General features: G+C 43.1%; 1 protein-coding gene across 1 annotated transcript; it reads right to left on the reverse strand.

Moving 5' to 3' along the window:
• Window positions 1-9135: 9135 nt before the first annotated feature.
• Window positions 9136-22019, reverse strand: SNRNP27 (small nuclear ribonucleoprotein U4/U6.U5 subunit 27). Its single transcript, XM_040993274.1, has 6 exons — window positions 21922-22019; window positions 21057-21177; window positions 19359-19471; window positions 18005-18084; window positions 10554-10618; window positions 9136-9541 (listed from the first exon to the last, which is right to left on the reverse strand). Exons 1-6 carry the CDS (start codon window positions 21953-21955, stop codon window positions 9487-9489), a joined length of 468 nt encoding a protein of 155 aa, XP_040849208.1. The 5' UTR covers window positions 21956-22019; the 3' UTR covers window positions 9136-9486.
• Between the last annotated feature and the right edge of the window lie 419 nt (window positions 22020-22438).

Here is a 22438-nt window from a genome sequence, read left to right on the forward strand (position 1 = left end):
GGCCGGCCGGGAACTGGGCGGCCCTGATTCACCGGCTGCCGCCGCCGCGCTCGGCTCTGCCCGGCCCCGCCTCGGACCTGTTGCCAAGACCTGTCTCCGGGGAAAACTTCCGGGGACCTGCCAGGCGTCCCTCGAATGGAAGGCTGGCACCTCGCGTCCGCCCAAGGCCCTCCTGCCCTTTGGGGTTCGGGTGCCCTGACCCAGAGGGCTCCTGCGATCGAGTCCCCCTGCGCAAATCCTCCTGATTTGCGGCGCCGGCAGCCTGGCGAGCGGCCGGTGGGGCAGGGGCCCTTGCGGCGCCACGTGGCCGTGGGACTCGGGGGACGCCTGGCCCTTGCCTGGCCCTTGTCACACGCGCCGCCGCGCAGGGACCCGGCAGCGGTAACCGGCGCTTTGCCCTCTCCTTCCCTGGAAACGTGTAGTTAGTGTGTCACGCGAGCGGGTTTCAGAAAGCTCAGAAATTTCCTGAACAGATCACGTAGAAGCCTCAAGATTCCTTGGCCCACATCTCTTTTAGGGTCCGTCTTTTTCCATTCTAGATTTTAAAAAGAAAGAAAAAAATATGCTGCCTTTTCAAGATGGCTGCAAATGGTGTTTGCGTGTGGGGCGGTGGCAAAATATAAATGCTTAAACAGACTGTTACTCACAAAAAACTAAAAATCTTAAGGATCTCTCCATTAACCCATCAAGAGTTCTGAAATGAGATCCAAGTTACTTTGTTACTGATGTCTCCCACTCAGTAGCCTCTTGACAGCGAAGCCATGAAACAAGTAAAACAGGAAGATGTTTGTTTTTCTAAAATCTGCCCTTGTCGATATGACAGAACAGAGGCGTGCTGTGTGTCAGGGAATGCACCGGAGTTAAAGCCACTCCCACGTATCCCCTCACCAAGTAGGCTGTGTTGATTGTCCACGTTTTCACGTGAAGGAACAGGCCTCAAAGGTGGAATGCCTTTCCTGGTCACCAATTCACCTGCCCAGATGGGAACTTGAACCTAGGTTTGCCTCACCCAGAGCGTGCACGTGTGTGTGTGTGTGTGTGTGTGTGTGTGTGTGTGTGTGTGTGTGTGTGTGTGTGTGTGTGTGTGTGTGTGTGTGTGTGTGTGTGTGTGTGTGTGTGTGTGTGGTGGTACATTACAGTTAAACAGATTTCAAGATTAAGTCACAAAATACTGACTAAACACTGGTTAAGGGAAAGACAAATATGTAACTATAATTAAGGTGGGAAAGTTTAAACATGGCTTTTTAAATGGTTTATAAATCTGTTAATTAAACTTAACAGTCTTAAGTAGAAAGTCTGTAGTAAACCATGCTCGACATATAGAAAATACATCTTTTGGCTTTAATGGCTAATTCAATCTAAAGGCTGGTTTTTCCTGAGCATACCAATTAAACACATTGAAGGTAAAGGCCTTAAAATGGCAAAATAAATAAATAAAATAAAAATGCAAAAAAAAAAGTTGGAAAAGATTACAGAGATATAAACAGCTTGTATGTTGCTTGCAAAGTAATTTTGAACACCATAATGAAATATTGAAGTGCCCTGCTGATTACACTCCAAATGCTTCCTTATAGTTAACATTTTGGATTTTCTATGCCATTATATTTCAATTTTTGCTATATACATGATGTATACCTTTTATTTTTAATCTCAATCCTTTTTTTTTTTTAATCCCAGTTCTAATTCTATATCATAACTCCTCCCCTAGAATCACTGATTGAAAATCACTTAAGGAAAACGTGGCGGTGGTGGTGGCGTAAACTCCAAACAAAAAGTACTGAGTTACATTTAACAAAAGGATTAGACAACAGAATGTGCTGTTTCTGTTCCCTGGTGGTGGAAGGAATGATCAACTGGCCAGCAACACCAACCATGGATTCCCCATGGCCAACTTCAAAGGGTGGTTGGTGCCATCTACTGGAAAGCAAGCAGTAGGCAGAGAGCAGATTCTGGGGTTTTGTTTTTCTCCTGGAAATTATCTTACACATCCACAGTGACTAACAAGGCAATCGCAAATGACAAGTTTTGAAGAGTGAAAATGCTAAGCCAAGGGAGAAGTTGCCGGCAAGCTCAAATGCCTTCTACCTCAATAGCATTTAATAAGTGTTAACAAATTGATAGCTACAGCCACATACTGCCAACCAAAGAATGGAGAATTCTAGAAGGCTTGAACCTGAATTTTGAGTAAAAATCTCTGTAGGACAGCACAAACATGGGATGACAGCCATTTATGTAATTTGGTGCATACTGCAAGATAAACCAATGGAACTACAGTTGAAGATGAGGAAGAACAAAGACATGCATGTATTGAACAGTTCATCTTTCCCAGGTCTCTGAGGAAGCTGAGGCCTCCTCTGAGGGCCTCCTCTTCCCTGCAGGCACAGGTAGGGTACTCAAAGGTTACCAGCATGCTAGATGCCGCCTTCACGATGGGTGATGGGTGAAGAGGTGGGTCTTCAGCACCTCACAGTCAGCAGAGAAGAAGGTCATAAATCCTTTAAGTGTCCATAAAAGTTGCTCGTTAAGGGTGAGCCTTTGGCTCAGCTGTTAGCATGCTGCCTGTACTGCCTCATCCCATATCACAGCACCTGGCCTAGCGTCCCCAGCTCTATTTCTGATTCCCGCTTCTTACCAGGGGTGATAGCCAGGTGCCTGGGTCCTTACTATACACCTGGGAGACCCAGAATGAATTCCAGGATCATACTGTCAGTTAGGCCCAGCACTAGTTGTAGGGGAACATTTTTGGTGCAAGATCTCTCTCCCTCGCTACCTTTTAAACAAAGATTTTAATAAAAATAACCCTATTTATAATGAATTTGACATCTAACTACTATGACATTAAAATTTTTAAAAAGAGCAATGGCTATTTTTTAAAAAAAAAGATCTACTTGAAAGAGTTAGAGAGGGAGAGAGATCTTGCATCTGCCCATTCAATTTCCTGATGGTCACAATTGGCAGTACTGGGCCAGGTCAAAACCAGGAACTTCTTCCAGGTCTCTCACATTGGCTATATAGGCCCAGTCACTTGGGTGAGCTTCCAAGGCTTTCCTCAGGACACAAGCAAGGAGCTGGATCAGAAGTAGAGCAGCCAGCCCTCTAACAGACATCCATATGGGACACAGGCGTTACAGGCAGCAGCCTAACTTTAAATGCCATAGTGCTACACTCTGTAAAATGTACTTAACATTTTCTTAGAAATTGACTTTGTTCTTTGAAGTGTAAAAAATCTGGACTGAGCATTTTTGTTTCAGTAATATCAACCCTTTTCTCTTGTGTCTGCTTTGCACACTCAGTGTGCTATATTGAGCTGCAAAATCTTTATAAAGATACTGCTTTACAATAATTTTTCACTCAACAAATATTTGTGGTTTTAAAAACCGAACAATAGCTGACAAACTGTGGTATATACATTACAGAAAACACCACCAGATTTTCAAAAGGTAAATGTATTCATACTGGCATGGAAAGATCTCTAAGGTATAGTGTTAGTAAATGAGTTGTAAAATGATTCATACTTGACATTTGTGTAAAAGAAAAAAGCCAAAGCTGTGCACTGTCTTCATTTGCAACCATGACATCCATCCATGCATAAACAAAGGAAGGATGCTTGAGGGGATCTGGGGTGAAGAAACCACAATCAGACCATGGGTACTGTTCTGATTAGCTTTGTCTGGGTTTGAACTTGAAAAAAAAATGTATTCATGTATTTCTTGGGTAACGAAAGGTCAAGATAAAAACCAAGAGAAGCAGCTGAAGAAAAAAAGGTGAAAGTCTATATTCATGAATTCAACTGATACCTACTAAGTGTTTTAAACCCATGTCAGGCACCTGTGTGATGCTGGGCTGTCCCAGCTCACTGTCTACTGAAAAAAGCACACAGGAACAATTGACTACAGAGCATGCTTGTCAGGCAGCAGTAAATGGTGTGAGAGAAAGAAAAGGAGGACCTGGGGACTATATGAGGAAACAGGACTCTCACATATTGCTGGTGAATACATAAAACAGTGTAGCTGCTTTGGCAGACAATGTGTGACAAATGCCTGAAACGTCGTTAAACACAACGTGTGACAATAATGATCCAGCAATCTCACCCCCAGGTATACAACCAAGAAAACTGAAAACATATATCCATACAAAAACTTTTATACAGATACTCATGAAACAGTTAAAAAGGAAAAATGAGAGCTCAATGGATAAATTAACAAAAATGTGATGATATCTATACAGGAGAATATCATTTAGTCACAAGAAATTGTAGATACACTGATAGCTGTTACAGCATGGATGAACCTTGAAAACTGCATGTTACGTGGAAGAAGTCAGACGCTGCAAAAGGCTACATTTTTTATGATTCCATATATATGAAACTCCACAACATAATGGTTTCCAGAGTGGAGGAAGGGTATACAAGGTTTCTTTCCAGGTGATGCAAACATTCTGGAATTAAAGAGTAACGATAGCTTACAACCCTGGGAATCTTCTAAAAATCACTAAATTATAAATGTTAAAGAGGATAAATTTTACAGTATGCATTTTATCTCAAATGTTTAAATATCTGAAAAAAAATTGTCAAGTGAGATAAAGGAACAGAAAGGAAAGGGTTTGCTCTTTTGGACAGAGTGGTCACGAATAAACCTTAGCTTGAGCAGAGACCTGTACAATGTAAAGAAGTTATCCATGCAAATACGGATAGTGTGGAGGGAGACAGAACATTCCTGAAGGAATGAAAACATAGACATGTGCCTACTTTCAAAGAACACCAATAAGACCAGCCAGAGTGACTAGATGCATTGAACAAGAGGAAAGCCTGTGGGAAGCCAGGGTCCAGGATGTGTAGAAGCCTGTAAATCACAGGAAACACTGGACTTTACCCCTTCATGGCAGAAAACCACAGCTGCCAGAGGCAATGTGACCTGAGACACATGATGAGAGGGTCTTCTTTCCTGCTAGGTGGAGGATGAACAAGCAGCAACAGTAGAAAGAGAGAGATCTACATTACAAAACCACTGCAATGTCCAAAAAAGACAAGTGATCAGTTTAAAACCTGCTGAGGAACTAAGCATGATAACTCAGTGGCTAAATCCTCACCTTGCAAGTGCCAGGATTCCATATGGGGTTGGGTTGTGTCCTGGCTGCTCCCTTTCCCTTCCAGCTCCCTGCTTGTGGCCTGGGAGAGCAGCCAAGGACAGCCCAAAGCCTTGGGACCCTGCACCTATGTAGAAGACTCAGACCCTGGCTCCTGTCTTCAGCTCAGCTCAGCTCTGGTCATAGTGGCCACTTGGGTACTTAACCATCAGATGGGAGATCTTTCTCTGTCTCTCCTCTTTATAAATCTGATCTGCTTTTCCAATAAAAATCTTTAAAACACACACACACACAACAACAACAACATACTGAGGTTAGAGTCAATAAAATCTGCTAATGAATCAAATGGAATTAGAGAGAGGAATGAAGGATGAACTCAAGGATTTTGGTCTGTGTGGAGGAGTAGATGTAAGGGTCATTTAATAAGAGAAAGCCTGAGAGAAGGAGTTTTGGCACACAAACCATAGTTCAGCTCAGTTCATTTTCAATGTGAGCTGCCTAACAATGTGAGCAGACATGAGTGCAAGACTGAGTCAGGAAAGTGGTCAGGCTAGAAGTGCACATCTGAGAGGCACAGAAGTTTGAAGTCTGTGACAAGAGAAACTAGAAAGTCTAAGCACTGAGCTTTGGAGCACTCTAGCATTTAGCTGTTTGGAAAAAAGGTTCACAACAATACTACATATAGTATGCTTCATGTTATTCTTCCAGAATTAAGTGATCTGTTGGCTGAAAGTTCCTTCAAGGGGTCAGCACTGAGGCATGTTGGATAAAGCCATTGCCTGCAATCTGGTCAAGTCTCAGCTGCTCCATTTCCAATCTAGTTCCCTGTGATGGTCTAAAAAAGCAGCAGAGGATGGCTCGACTACTTGGGCCCCTGCCACTTCCCTGAGAAACCAGAATGAAGCTTCTGGTTCCTGGCTTCTGCCTGACTAAAACCTGGCTGCTGTGGCCATTTGGGGAGAATATCCGTGGCTGGGAGATTTTTTCCCTCTGTTTCTTCCTCCTTGTATTTCTGCCTTTCAAAATAAAAATAAATAAATCTTTTAAGTTTTTTTTTTTTTTAAATTAAGGCTTCTCATAAGATGACAGGTTTCTTCTCTACAAATTTTTTAAAATCTCCTATTTCTTTGGTGCCAGCTCATGGGCAACAAAGCTACTGATGTACTGGGTTCTTTATTTATCTTTTAAGAATCATAAGTCAAACCTCTACTAATATCACACCAGAAAAATGACAATCCCAAAACTAATTTAGTTTGGGGCATAATATTTGATCCTAGAAGATCTGGCTTCCCTATTAATACAATAATAATTAGGTCTGCACAAATATGGCCAGAAACAGTCCTTGTCATCATGAGTAATCGAGAGCTACACAGATTTGTGGTGGATAGAGTCTTAAGGGATTATTTAACTCAGTGGGCAAGAAGTCTAAGCAAAATAATCAAACTGCCTAGGGTCGCAGCAATTGTGCAATGAGCACCTCAAGTTGTGAAACTCATCTATTTAAATAGTGAAAGCAGAAGGTGGTATAAACATTGATAACTTTCTAGTCTGAATAGCCTCAGCATGCTCCTCTTGAAAATAGAACAGTATCCATTTCATCTATTAATGATGAAGTAAAGTAAGGTGCTCTGTATATTGTAGCAGGCACTGTTGATATTATTTTTTACAGGGAACTAACTAGCCAGGTAAGATTTTAAAGATGTACAATAAGTGGTCAAATTTCAGTGCCATAAGGATTTTAAAATCTAGCTTAAGACTTGTATAAATTATACGAACATAAGGAAAATCATTACAAGATTATTTAAATAGTAAAAGATTACAAATAATTTGAATGTCCTTACATATCAATTAAACAAATTATAGTCCCTCTTACACTGGGCCATAATGCAGCACACACAAAAGAGATAATCCTACATACACTGATAGGACACATCTTCAGATGTTCCGGTCAGTGAAACTAGGCCAAATGCAGACCATGGTATACAGTTTGCTTCCATTTGAATAATAAGATACACATAAATAGGTGTGTTTGTATGCACATGAAAAAAAGATACAAAACTAACTCAGCATTAGACATTCTTTTTATCATCTGATTTATGTTTCACTCTTTTGTAGAATTTACTCAAAACAAGACAGAACAAACAAACAAAAAACCCCCAAAACTTTAGACTATAATCAGAGCTTTAATACTGACAAGATATGAAATAAAATGGACGATGGCTATTAGCTTCAATACACAAATAAGTTTTTTCAAATGAAAAAACAAAGCTTGCCAAAAAACAAATGTTACTTAAAATCTGCAATTAGGAGTTCACAAAAAATATGCATATTTTAAAATCTTACTTTTCTCTATAGGATCTAAGCAAAAATAAAGCCAATACCAATATTTTATCCATTTGAAAGGAAAATTAAAAAAAAATTATGATACCCAGTATTTGTGAATACGACATGCGAACGCTTACACTTTACTAAGAGTCATCTGCTACCCTCTAGTTTTGCATGTCAAAGCTTTAAAAAAAACACACAGAGGAGCTCGGCGCTATGGCCTATTGGCTAAATCTTTGTCTGGTACCACAGGATCCCATATGGGAGCCAGATTGTGTCCTGGCTGCTGCACTTCTCCCTACCTGTGTTCTGGAAAAACAGTAAGAGGATACTCCAAAGCCTTGGAACCCTGAATCCACATGGGAGACCCAGAAGAAGCTCCAGGCTTTTGCTTTGGATCAGCTCAGCTCTGGCCATTGCAGTCACCTGGGGAGTGAACCAGTGGAACACAAGATCTTTCTCTCTCTCTTCTCTGTAATCTGCTTTTCCAATAAAAGTAAATAAATCTTGAAAAAAAAAATGCACACAAACACCTTTATCTTATCCAGCAATGCTACATTTAAGAACTGAGTCTGAAGGAACAATGGACAATATGACATGTATATATCTACATGTCTCTTCTCACATGTGTATATATAAAACCTACATACATGGGTAGACACAGAGTAGTCATAAGGGAGACAACCCAATGTTTACCATTAATAGATTAGCTAATAAACTAGTACAACAACCACATACCTACTAAAATGTCAATTTCCAAATACTTACGAGTGTAGAAAAGATGCTTGTGGGGCTGGTGTGGTAGCATAGAATGCTAACCTCTATTAGTGGTGCCAGCATCCCACAGGGGCACTGGTTCATATCCAGCCTGGTTTACTTCCAATCCAGCTCACTATTACTGGCCTGGGAAAGCAGAGGAGTATGGTCCAACGCCTTGGGCACCCACACGGGAGAGCCAGAAGAAACCCCCGGCTTCTAGCTTCTGACTAGCCTAGCTCAAGGTGTTACAACTATTTGGGGAGTGAATCAGAGGATAGAATATCTTTCTGTGTGACTTTTCAAATAAAAATTTAAGTAAATCTTTTTAAAAAAACTGAAGTATTTATACATTCTTATCTTATAGGTGAAAAATATACCCACTGGAAACATATACAAACATATACCAAAATGTTAACACTGATTATTTCTTCAGGTTGATTAAAGAAGGCTTTGGCTTTTCTTTTTACTTCTTTGGTTTCTCCTCTCATTTTTGTTTTTAAATAATGAGCATGTATGTCTTTCATCTAAGGAGTTGAGGAAAAAGTGTTTTCATTCTATTTTTTCTTTTTAAGACTTAATTATTTTTATTGGAAAGGCAGAGTTATGGAGAGAAAGAGAGACAAAGAAAAAGACCTTCCTTCTGCTGGTTCACTTCCCAAAATAACTGCAATGGCCAGAGTTTCGTCTGCATCTCCCACATGGGTGCCGGGTCTCAAGGCTGTGGGCCATCCTTTATTGCTTTCCCAGGCCACAAGCAAGTGTGGGAAGTGGAGCAACTGGCATATGAACCTGTGCCCATATAGGATGCCGGTGTTTGCAAGCGAATTAGCCAATTGGGCCATCATGCTGGGCCCTTCATGCTAATTTTTCAAATGCTAAGAATTAAGATATCCCAATCAACATATGAAAAAAAAGGTCTGAGGAAGTTGTTTTCGAATCTAGCAATAAAAATACTTAGGAACTATAAAGATTAGAAATATTGCTTTATTGGAGAAACTTACATCCAAATTACTGTCATTTAAAAAAAAGGTCCTAATGAGCATTCAAAAAAAAGCACATACAGTTTCCACAGGAATAAGCACAAACAAAATGGGCCGATGACTGCCCCAAATGTTACTACCTAAGAGAAAAAATGCAATGTTCCACTTTCCTTCTCTTGAGGCAAAAGGTAACTGAGCTATACACACTATAAATTAGGTTTTCTTACTTTATAAGGAGGAAGAACTGAGATCTTCTTTTTGATGCATATTAAATATATGTATAAAATCCACTCTGATCATGATGAAAAAAAAAATCAGCCTTCAACTTTTCCACTTCTCAAGCAATGAAATCCAAAGGTCTGTTGAATCCACCTTTTCGGTTCATGTACTGCCTACGATGAAAAGAAAGTCGAGTGTTTATTAAAGGAAATATTCTAGACCTTTCATAAAAAAGCATAACAACATGCTTCAGAAAAGACATTTACAGGCCATCTTTAAAATGGTAAAGTTCAGGGCAGAAAATATTCAAGATTACTTCACATACATTAAGAAGCAATTACTTTCAAAATAACCAAACCCTTTCAAATTTTTTTTTTTTTTGGAAATTTCAAGTAACATTATGGATATACAGTTTCAAATTATTTGGTGAGATTCTACAGACCTGTGAAAGTACTGGATATATATATGTGTGTGTGTATGCACACATATGTATATATTTCAGAGAATTCTAAACAGTTTAAGGACACAGAGGGCAGTACCAGATGGGTATGCATCAAACAGATTCAATGGCACACTGTAATGGTCTTCCCTGTAAGACCCTAGATGAATTCAGGTAATCTCACAAAACACTGTCCATGATGGTGCTAGTACTAGAGCACACAGAATTCTCAAATCACATTATTGTTCAAATTAATTGGAAAACTAGTCTTTCATCAGTGGTAAAGCTGAAGTAAAAGGCAAAGCCTGACTAGGTCTTCACTTTTTCATTCATTAGGAATTTTGTAAGATTCCAAGTATAAGTGGGTTTGCTCCAAATCTGTGGTACAAATAAAATCTGCCCATACTTAATGGAAGAATGTATTTACTGCTGAAATATTGGCAGTCAATCCAGATACATTGCTCAGGAGCGATCTCTTTTATACCTGTAGTTACAATGACACTAAAGCCCAAAGACTTGAGAATATGCTTTTTAGAATGTGTTGGCCTGCTACTCCCTCTCCAAACTTATACCAAATAGGTAAGCTGGAAAACCATTTTAATAGACTAGAATAAAAGCAAGCAAAACAGTACTCCATCAAAGGACGGGGCATTTCCAATGAACATGATTATCATACAACATATTTTCCAAGGATAAAACAGATTTCTTCAGTTCCAACATATTACGGGGGACTATACTATACATACCTGTACTTCCTCTTCTGAGACACATTTATGGCATAAGCATTTACAGAACCATCCACCTTCTTTCCCTGGAAAGCACAATAAACATAAAACAGGAAGGACACATTATATGGCTGGATCAAAGATTTGGATGACGCACACGCACTTATAGGACAAGTGGTCATTTAGGCCGTGAATCACCAGACAGCAGAGCTCTGTGTGTATGTATGTATGTGTGTCCTCTGTTTTTCAAATAAATAAATCTTTTTTAAAAGTCTATGAATTCGGGCCTGGCGCGGTGGCGCAAGTGGTTAAAGGTCCTCGCCTTGCACGCCCGGGATCCCATATGGGCGCTGGTTCTAATCCCGGCAGCCCCGCTTCCCTTCCAGCTCCCTGCCTGTGGCCTGGGAAAGCAGTCCAGGACGGCCCAAAGCTTTGGGAACCTGCACCCGCGTGGGAGACCCGGAAGAGGCTCCTGGCTTCGGATCGGCATAGTATCGGCCCGTTGCACTCACTTGGGGAGTGAATCATTGGACGGAAGATCTTCCTCTCTGTCTCTCCTCTCTGTATATCTGCCTTTCCAATGAAAAAATAATAAAAATAAATCTTTAAAAAAAAAGTCTATGAATTAAAAACAAATACATCTGCTCATGAAAAAGCACCCAAGCAGAGCAAGACAATTTTCAAATTCCTATGACATCTCATGAGTTCCTAAGCATTACAACTCTCCACTCATAAAAAAATTTTTTTTTTAATTTATTTTTATTGGAAAGGCTTTCTATAGAGGACAGACAGACAGAAAGATCTCCCATCTGCTGGTTCACTATCCCAAAATGGCCACAATGGCTGGAACAGAGCCAATCTGAAGCCAAGAGCCAGAAGCTTCTTCTGGGTCTCCAATGGGGGTGCAGGATCCCAAGGCTTTGGGCTGTTCTCCACTACTTTCCCAGGACTCAAGCAGGAAACTGAATGGGAACTGGAGCAGTCGAGACACAAACAAGCACCCATATGGGAATCCGGCACTTGCAGGTAGAGGATTGGCCACTTGAGCCATCGGGCCGGCCACTCTCGCCACTCATTTTAACAGTCACATGTACATGGTATATGTATTTTATGCAAAGCACGCCTGAAGACAGGAGCCTCCATTTTCTACCCTGTATCATCACAGTGTATGTCATGGTGTTATTACCCCTATGAGACTGCCTTTTTATTCTTTTAGATTACTTATTTCTGGGCCTGGCACCATGGCTTAGTGGCTGAATCCTCACGTTGTATGTATCTGGGTCCCATATGGTGCCAGTTCATGTCCAGGCTGCTCTACTTCCCTTCTAGCTCCTGGCTTGTGGCCTAGGAAAGCAGTAGAGGACAGCTCAAAGCCTTGGGACTGCATGCACATGACATACCTGGAAGAAGTTCCTGGCTCCTAGATCCTGATTAGCTCAGCTTTGGCCATTGTGGCCACTTGTGAACCAGCATATGGAAGATCTTTGTCCTTCTCTCGATTTATTTATTTTTATTGGAAAGAGGCAGAGTTACAGAGACAGAGAGAGAAAGAGACTTTCTATTCATTGCTTCATTCCCCAAAGTGGCTACAACAGCCAGAGGTGGGCCAGACCGAAGCCAGAAGCTTCAGCTGGGTTTCCCACATGGGTACAGGGTTCAAGTTCTTGGGTCATCTATCAATGCCTTCTTAGGTGCATTGGTGGGGAACTGGATCCAAAGTGGAGCAGCCGGGAATCAAACCAGAGCCTACATGGGATGCTGGGGTTGCAGGCAGTGGCTTAGCATGTCATGCCACAGCGCTGGCCCCTGTAAGCTTGACAGAGGAAGATATCTGAGAGTCAGCCTTGTATTCTCACATCCCAGATCACTGTACTCATGCAGCTGTTTAGAAAAGGACTGCTATCCAGATGATCATCAATGGCTAACACCATCTCTCTCTCACACTCAGACATACACCCCTGACTTCTCTCCATTAGTACTCATGGGAGCAAAGCCTGTCTTTGTATATTAGATAGCTATTGTTAATGTCAAAAAAGAATTCTAACCCACTGATCTAAAGGTTACACAGGCAAGCTATGCACTTGAGATTGAGCAAAAATAAATCTATCTGGACTTACTTCCCTATATTTCCCTACACTTCCCTTGTTTTCCATTCTCTGTGAAGGTGGGGCTGATACTGGAAAAATTATCTGAGATATATGACTGTGACTTTCTAAAAAGACACAGGCAAGACTTGGAACAAACTGGCTTTAGTAAAAAAGGTTAACATCATTTACTATTTTTTTCCAAGTAAGATTCCTAAAGGCTGGTGGATATTTGGAAACTTTTCATAGAATTTCAAATTATTAGCTCTAGTTTCACTCACATATATGCTAGAACAGAAAATTATCCATTAATAAATACAATGAAATGATGGAACTTGCTAGAAGAAAATTAAAACAGAAGGGAAAATAAGTGACTACACTAGAATATGAATGAAAAGGTTTCACAGATTAACAATGAAATATCACAAAATACATCACTGAAAAACACAAATGAGTCCAGAGATTTTTCTAAAAATTTTTAAAATATTTACTTATTTATTTGAAAGATAAAGTGACAGAAAGAGGATAAGGTCTTCCATCCACTGCTTTACTCCCCACAATGAGCCAGGCTGAAGCCAGGCATCAGGAATTCCTTCCTGGTCTACCACGTGGGTGAGACAGGGATCCAAGTTGTTGAGACATCTTCTGCTGCTTTCCCAGGCACATGAGCAGGGAGCTGATACTTAAAGTATGTATTGCCAGCACTGCAAGCATCGGCTTAACCTGTTAACACGATGCCAGCCTCACCCAGAGACTGTCTAACATAGTCAGGAAGCCAAGTGCCTGTGTTGCCTCCATAGAAAATGCTAAAAAACTGACATTTCATCTCATAATCTTTTTTTTTTAATGGATTTTCACTGGTTTTTCCTTTGCAAACAAACATCCTCGCACTGACTACATTTAAAGGTACAAGGTGGGCACAGATCATGTGGTTCAGTGGTTAGCTAACATGCTGGTGGTCCCTTAGCCGAGTGCTTGAGTTTGACGCTCAGTTCTGGCTCTCGACTCCAGCTTCTTGCTACAGATGACCCTGTGAGACAGCACTATGTCTCCTGAATATATATTTATATTCAAGTGAATCAGGTTCTACTTGATTCTCAGGAACTTCACACATAAACTGGGATGCATAAAGTGGCACAGGGTAAGTTTTCATTTGCAACATCAAAATCCCATATTAAGGCAAAGTATCAGGCCCAGTGTGAGTGGTTCAACTGTCTAATCCTCCCTATATAAGCAATGAGATCCATATGGGCACCAGTTTGTGTCCCAGCTGCTCCACTTCCCATCCAGCTCCTTTCTTACCGCCTGGGATCCTGCACCTGTGTGGGAGAAAAGAAGATGCTCCTGACTCCTGGCTTCGAATCTGCTCGGCTCCAGCCATTGTGGCTACTTGAGGAGTGAACCAGTGAACAGATCTTTCTCTGTGTCTTTCCTTCGTTTTGTAAATTTGCTTTTCCAGCAAAAATAAACCATTCTTTTAAAAAAAAAAAAAAGTATAGTAAATAGCTGGAAGCAGAAGCGGCACTCTAGTGTATGTGTGTGTGTGTGTGTGTGCGCGCAGATTTATTTTTTTTTAATAATTTATTTATTTATTTATTTTTTATTGCAAAGTCAGATATACAGACAGAAGGAGTGATAGAAAACAAGATCTTCCATCCGATGGTTCACTCCCCAAGTGAGCGCAACAGCCAGTGCTGTGCCAATCCGAAGCCAGGAGCCAGGAACTTCCTCCAGGTCTCCCACACGGGTGCAGGGTTCCAAGGCTTTGGGTCATTCTTGACTGTTTCCCAGGCCACAAGCAGGGAATTGGATGGGAAGTAGAGCTCCTGGGATTAGAACTGGTGCCCATAAGGAATGCTGGCATCAAGGTGAGGACTTTAGCTGCTAGGCCAAAGCGCCAGGCCCAAGATTTATTTATTTTCACTGAAATGGCATATTTACAGAGAAGCAGAGACCCAGAGTAAGCTCTTCTATCAACTGGTTCACTCCCTAAATGGCCGTAATGGCTGGACCTGAGCTGATTCAAAGTCAGGAGCTTCTTCTGGGTCTTCCATGTGGATACAAGGTCCCAAAGACTTGGACCATCCTCCATTATTCTCTTAGACCATAAGCAGGGAGCTGGATGGGAAGCAAAGCAGCTTGGACACAAACAGGTGCCCATATGGTATGTCTGTGCTTACAGTCAGAGGCTTAGCTTGCTGTGCCACCATACCAGTCGCCTACTTACTATACTTCTGATCCAGTTTCCCACGAATGCACTTAGGAAGGCAACAGGTGATGGTCCAAGTGCTTGGGTCCCTGCCATCCATGTGGGAGACTAGGATGGAGTTCTCAGCTGCTGCCACTGGCCCAGGCCAGCCCTGGTTGTTGCAGCAATTTGGGGAGAAAACCAGTGAATGGAAGATCTTTCAGTCCCAATCTTGATCCCTCTCCACCTGCCTTTCAAATAAATAAATAAGTCAAAATAAATTTTTCTCCATTCTGCCTTTCAAATAAATGAATAAATCTAAAAGAAGAAAACAAAACAAGAGCCCAGACATCTATAAATGAGGCAATAGTGAAACCAAACCAAACAAATAAATAATTCCAACAAGTTCCTCCCTATTCTTCCTTGTTTTCACTTACAAAACACTCCTTGGAAAAACAAGTAAGACTTTGGCATATTCAAGGGGAAAAAAAAGCTGACACATAAACCACATTCAACCCTAAAATAGCGTTTATAAAACCATTTTGAGAACAAGAGTTTGTTTTTAACTTTCTTACCTCAAAACAGTCATGTCTCAATGCTCCGCTGACATTTTAAATTATGTGAACCCTACAGGAATACATCAGCCAGCAAGAAATGCTTAAAGATCTAACACTATTGCCCTCATGGACTAACCCAATGAAATGTAAGACCAGGGGAAGTGATAATTTTTCTTTAAAATCTCAATTTGCATTTGCAAAATTAATTGTAAAGCCTTAAAAATCTAGAAAAAGACAGTCTAGAAAGTACAGTCTCTCCCAGGCCTGGCACGATAACCTAGTAGCTAAATCCTTGCCTTGCATGTACTAGGATCCCATACAGGCACAAGCTCATGTCCAGGCTGTCCCGTTCCCCAGCCAGCTTCCTGCTACTGGCCTGGGAAAGCAGAGGAGGACAGCCCAAAGCCTTGGGACCCTGCACACACATGGGACACCCAAAAGAAGTTTCTGGCTTCTGGCTTTGGATTGTGTCAGCTCCAATCGTTGCAGCCACTTAGAGAGTGAATCAGTGGACAGATGATCTGGTTCTCTGTCTCTCCTTCTGTCTGTATATCTGCCTTTCCAATAATAAATATATAAATCTTTTGTTAAAAAAAAATATATTGGGGGCCCCACACTAACATAGCAGCTAAAGTCCTCTCCTTGATATGCACTGAGATCCCATACGAGCACTAATTCTAATCCCAGCGGCCTCGTTTTCCATCAAACTCCCTGCTTGTGGCCTGGGAAAGCGGTGGAGTATAATCCAAAGCTTTGGGACCCTGCACTCCTGTGAGAGACCCGGAAGAGGTCCCTGGCTTTGGATCAGCACAGCTCTGGCTGTTTAGCCGCTTGGGGAGTGAACCATAGGATGGAAGACCTTCCTCTCTGTAAATCTGACTTTCCTATTAAAAAAAAATTCTTAAAAAAAAAGTGTGTGTGTATATATATATGTATGTGTGTATATATATACTTATATATATTCTTTCCCAAAACAGTCTCACTCTCTCCTCCTCTCTAAACTGATTTCTTCTATCTGCTCTGTTGTTCTGTACTTTCTCTTCCACCCCCAATCTACCACCCCTCTCTCCCTCCTTTGTCCCCCTCTCCTCCCGTCTCCTCAGCATCATGAAGAAAGCCAAGCAGCACTGACTACAGTCCAGCACAGGGCTGGAAAGCCGAGGCCAGCTCCCAGTGTCATCTTTATCTGACAGTTAACTTCCTTCCTGCTGCTTCCCAGCAGCTGCCATCCTGTGATCCCACTCCCGCACCTGGGAGGCACAGGGTCTTCTCACTGCCCTTCCCACTTGGCCTGGCTCCTGAGTGGTCCTCAATTCAGGTGGAGCTTCCATGACCTTTTTTTGCGGGACTCAAGTTCAGATGGAATCCACCTCCCATCTCTTCTCCCCAAAGTCACCTTCCTAAAACATACGTGCAATCTTGCTTAAAACCACTGCTCCTCTTCTACACACTAAGAGCATTCCCTAGCACATTCTCTGGCATAATAAGGGCACACGAAGTCTGCCTGACCTCACTCCTACCTGTATTTCTGGCCTCAGTCCTACTCACTGGCACATCAGCACCCTCTGTCAGTCACTGATTTATAATTTCCATAACACTGTTAGTTCACACCTGCATGGCATTTGTGTAAGCTCTACCCTCAAATTTAAAAACATGTTTTAAAATGTATTTTACTTATTTGGAAGGCAGAGAAACAAAGAAACAACCTCCCATTCACAGGTTTACTCTCTGAACACCCAACTAGCTAGAATGGGGTGAGCTGAATCCAGGACTCCCACACAGGTGGCAGGGACCTGGTTGCTAGAGATGGCACTAATTCGTCTCAGGTACGCAGTAATAGGAAGCTGAGAGTAGGAGGAGAACTGGGGCTAAACCTCAGTTATTCCAGCAGCAGACGGCAACAACCCCAAGTGATGTTTAATTTCTTAGGCCACATGTTTGCCCCTTCCCTCTGATCATTTCTAAGTAGAGCATTCAAAAAGTCTGTGGAAAATGTACACTATGGAAGAAAAAATGCATGAACGTTAGATTTTTTTGCAGCAAAATAAACTTTTTCTTTTAAATAATTTTTATTTGAGAGGCAGAGGGTGCCAGCACAGGAGAGAGAAAAAGAGAGGGGCCCTTCCTACTACTGGTTTATTTGCACTGCGGTGGGGTGAGGCTGGGCCAGGGCTGAGTCTGGGAGCTAGAAACTCAATCCACCTCTCCCATGCAGGTGATGGGCAATGGATCCTCACCACTGCCTGGCGGTGGTGGCAGTAGGAAGAAGCTGGAGTCAGGGGGCAGGGCTGGGGACTGAATCCCATTTACTCCAGTGTGGGAGGTGGGCATCTTAACAAGCATCTTAATCACTAGGCCAAAAGCTCACCCCTAAACTCAACTTCCAATTATAATTTTTCCTGAAGTGCTCGAAGCACATAAGAACTTGCCTTTGGGACGTTACTCACTTGTCATCCCTGCCAAGCACTCTGGGTCCCAGGGGGGCAGTTCACTGCTCCCTCCTCGGTTTTCAGCTATTGTCTTACAACCAGAAAGTTTGATCAAAGGATACCAATGGCAAATGATACGAAAAGAATATGAAAATGACAGTTACAGTGGAGTCATTAAAATCAGAACAATTAGCTGGTTTCATACTTGACTTACTTTTGTGGAGTCAAAGGACGCAAACCCCATTAACTTCATCATTTCTATTTCTTCTTCTGTTTTGCCTTCCAAGTCTTCCTCTGCAGAAATAAATAAGCCATAAGACTCTCCTATCATGTCTACATGCATATTAAAAAAGAAAAAAGAATTGGTGGCAACATATTAACACTCATTCTACCACATCACTAAAGAACTCATAAAACTAAAGATAAATCCAATATAAAAAACGTCCAGGGTCAGTGCCAGCATTCGCTAGTGAAAGCATTTTTTTTTAAGATTTATTTTACTTGAAAGTTAGAATTACTGAGAGAGAAAAAGGAAGAGACAAAGAGAGAGCTTCCATCCACTGCTTCATTCCCTAAATGGCTGCAATGGCCAGAGCTGGGCCAGTCCAAGGTTGGAAGCCAGGAGCTTCTTCTGGGTCTCCCAAGTGGGTGCAGGGGACCAAGGACTTAAGCCACTATCCTGCTTTTCCAGGCTGTAAGCAGAGAGCTGGATCTGAAGTGGAGAGCCAGGACATGAACTGGTGCCCATATGAGATGCCAGCACCACGGATAAAGGATTAGCCTACAGTATGCTGGCCCCAAAACTCAACATTTAAATATCCCAAAGTCTATACTTCTAGGGGCAGGTGCTTGATGTAAAATTTAAGATGTTGCTTGGGATGTTCACCTCCTGCATCAGAGGATTCTGGGTTCAAGTCCTGAATGCAACTTCCTGCTAATGCATACCCTGGGAAGCAACAGATGATGGCTTCCGTGTTGAATCTCCACTATCCAAATGGACAATCCAAACCGAGTGAGTCCTGGGTTCCCAGCTTCAGCCTGGCCCACTCCTGGCAACTGCAGATACTTAGAGAACTTGCAGACGGCAGATCTGTGCCTGTCTGCCTTTCAAATAAAATATAAACAAATTTCTACAAATCAGACTTTCACAATTGTATCAAGGCTGAGGGTACTTAAACAAGGCTGCACCTTTTCTTCTGGTGCTATGGCTCAATTGGTTAATCCTTCCCTTGCAAGCACTGGGATCTTATATGGTCACTGGTTCATGTCCTGGCTGCTTCACTTCCCATCCAGTTCCCTGCTTGTGACCGGTGAAAGCAGTAGAGAACAGCCCAAAGCTTTGGGAGCCTGCACCTGCGTGGGAGACCCTGAACAGGTTCCCGGCTCTAGCTTCTGATCAGCTCAGCTCCAGCCATTGTAGCCACCTGAGGAGTGAACCAGCAGATGAAATATCTTTCTGTTTGTTTTCCTTCTCTCTCCGTAACTCTGCCTTTCCAATAAAAATAAATAAATCTTTGAGGAAAAAAAAAAGACTGCACCTTTTCTGGTTGATTTTATAATGACATTACCAGTAATCTGACGCTCTTTGTTCTTTGAGTCTTTGCTGTCCTTCTTCTCATCATCTCTCCTCTCTTTCAACCGGGAGGGGGACGGTGATGTGGACCTGTGTCTTCTGGGAGATCTATGATGGACAGGCAGCAGTGACAGAAACAGACACACACACAGGCTTAGTATTGATCAGCACCCACACACCAGAGTGTCTGCAAGGGGAAACTATGTATGAGCCAGGCTCCAGAGAGGCTGTACTCCATTCCCAGCTCAGCGTGAGGAAGAAGCTTCTGGCCAGGGCCTGGCTATTAACAAAAATCAACAGTACAGCCTACTACATATTAACTGCATCATCAGTTGTACTCATAATAGGTGGTGCTAGAACGCTTTTTGTGACACAGAAAAATATAACTTAAGGGCCCAGTGCTATGCTCTAGTAGGCTGGCCCTCTGTATGTGGTATCAGCATCCCTTTTGGGCACTGGTTCATGTCCCAGATGTTCAACTTCTGATCCAGTTCCCTGCTGATGGCTTGAGGAAAGCAACAAAAGATGGCCCAAGTGTTTGGGCCCCTGCACCTATGTGCAATTCACAGTTGAAGCTCCTGGCTCCTGGCTTTGGATTGGTACAACCCAGCGCAGGCCACTGCAGCCATTTGCGGAGGAAACCAGCAGACAGGAGAGCTCGCTCTCTCTCTGTCTTGTCTCCTCTTTTTGTAACTCTGTTTTTCAAATTAAAAAACAAAAACAACAATAAAAAAAACTTTAAAAAAGTCACATAACTTAAAAACTTCTAATTGAAGCAGCAATTGGTGCCTATGAAGAATTAAGACCCACTAGGGCACAGTGGGTCACACCACAGTGTGGCACTCTCACGATCCATATCGGAGTGCCTAGGATCAATTCTCACTTCCATTTCAGATTCATCCTCCTGTTAATGTGCTTGGAGACAGAGGATAACTGCCCAAGCACTTGGGTACTTGCCGCCCACTTAAGAGACCCAGATGGAGTTCTTGGTTCCTGGTTTTGGTCTAGTTAAGCCCTGACTGTTGCAGACATTTGGGGAGTGATTAAGCTCACCCAGGAAAGAGTTGTTTTGTCTTTCAAATAAATAAACAGAAAGCAAGAAGAATCTGTTTCTATGATTCTCCCAAGATCTTCAGTTCCATATTATTCACCCTGAACAAATTGTTACCACCAAAAGTTAGTTTAAAAAGTACCAAAGAATAAAATACTAAAATTTTTGTTTGTTTGAACTATTTGAAAGACACACAGAGAGATCTTCCTTTGACTAGTTCTGTTCCCATTGCTCGCCACGGCCAGGGTCAGACAAGGGCAAAGTCAGGCAGCAGGATTCAGTGTGGGTTTCACAGTGGCTGGCAGGCACCCAAGCACTTGGGCCATCATGAGTAGGAGGCTGGGCTTCTCAGCAAGGTTCCCCACGTAAGACACGGGCATTCCTCCTAGTGGCTTAGCCCCCTGTGTGACAACACCCACCCAGCGAAATGTGTATGTGTCACCTGTGCCAAGTGTCAGGCAAAGAAGGTTCCATGCATTCTCTTCCAGTTTAACTCTGTGATGCAGTGTCATTAACCCCGTTGTACCGAGGGTAATGCTGGCTTGGGCATGAAGTGGGATTAAGTGCCCCCCATTTCATGGCCAGAAAATTCTGTTACTGAGAACCACCAACCAACATGTTAAGGGGCAGTGCTTCAGGTACCTGGATCGCCTTCGGTGCGGGGATCGCGAGCGGCTCCTTCTCCGATCTCTATCCCGCGAGCGTGACCTTTCCCGGCGCCTGCGTTCCCTCTCGCGGGACGTGGAGCGGGACCGCCTGCGTTCTAACACAAACACACAGGAATGACCTCGGGCAGAGAAAGCCAAGCCGTGGCCATTGGTAAACAGAGACGGGTGGTGTGAACCCTAACGAGGGAGGCCGGCCTGGGAGCAAGGGAACATGGAAACAAAACCCAATGTCTCCCGTAAGACAGGTCCTTCCCCCGGCCCCCTAGTGGAAACCCGACGTGTATTCGAGGGCCAAGCACTGCTCACGCGCGGGTCTGTCCCGACCCAAGAAATTGGCCTCCCCGGTTAACTCTGAATACCGAGGGCTCGGGGGACATCTCAGCGTCTGCCTTGTGGGGTACCGGGGCTCAAACTGCTCCACCTCGGTCTCCCTCTCGGGAAACGGGCAAGAAGCCTACGTTCCCGGAGCATCTGTGGACCAGGCAATACCAGCTACTGAGCGTGAGGGTAAGGAATTCCAGCGAGAAAGGCCTGGGCACCTGCCCGCGGTCACCCACAAAGAAAGGGAAGGAACTGTGCTCCGATACTAACAAAAATTACTGTCCGCGGCTCACAACGAGCGGGCGGCACCCCAAGACACAGGAAACAAACAAAAAAACTCCAACTGTCGAGCCCGGGCTGAGGGGTGTGGGGCCCGTGTCTTCGTTCACGCACCCACCCCTCGCTCTCATCCTTAGGAGAAAAGGGAGCCCCTCTCTGCAGTCCTGATAGTGGGGGAAAAAATTAGCGTCACGCGTACGATAGGGGTTCCAGGCTCTCTGATTTTCTTCTGGACTCACCCCTTCGCGGGGAGCGGCTGCGGCTGCGACCCATTGGAAGTCCGGCTCCTCCTCACACCGCCCCGGAAGCGGCTGTGTAACAACTTCCGGGACGGGTAGCCGACTAGAAACCGTCGAAACGAGTTAGGAAAGTTCCGGTTTGCTAAAAAAAGGGAGGCTGCGCGGAACCCAGCTTGATCCACGCGGTTCCGCCCCGGATGCGGCCGGCTCTGAGCCCAGAGATTCTGCAGGAGGGCTTTCAGAGTGCTCCCTCTTCTTCTGGGTCCCCGGTGGGCTTTAAAATAGTTCTGCTTGATGCTACGATAGGAGGTGTCTGGAAAATTAGATCGTACACCCAACTCTCCGGCTTCACCCCGTATTTCTTGTCTTTGTCCTCATGCATAAAATGCATTCTATCTAAAAATAGCATGAGCAGTTTATGCTTTTCAGCTTTTTCACATAACATTCTCTTGTAAGGAGAGAAAAGAATCAAGTTTGCTGTCTGCTTTCTAGTTTCTCAGATGACGGCTTTGAACAG

The sequence above is a fragment of the Ochotona curzoniae genome, unplaced genomic scaffold (genome assembly GCF_017591425.1).
Source record: "Ochotona curzoniae isolate NIBS_2020 unplaced genomic scaffold, NIBS_Ocur_1.0 contig_883, whole genome shotgun sequence".
Classification (NCBI taxonomy): Eukaryota; Metazoa; Chordata; class Mammalia; order Lagomorpha; family Ochotonidae; genus Ochotona; species Ochotona curzoniae.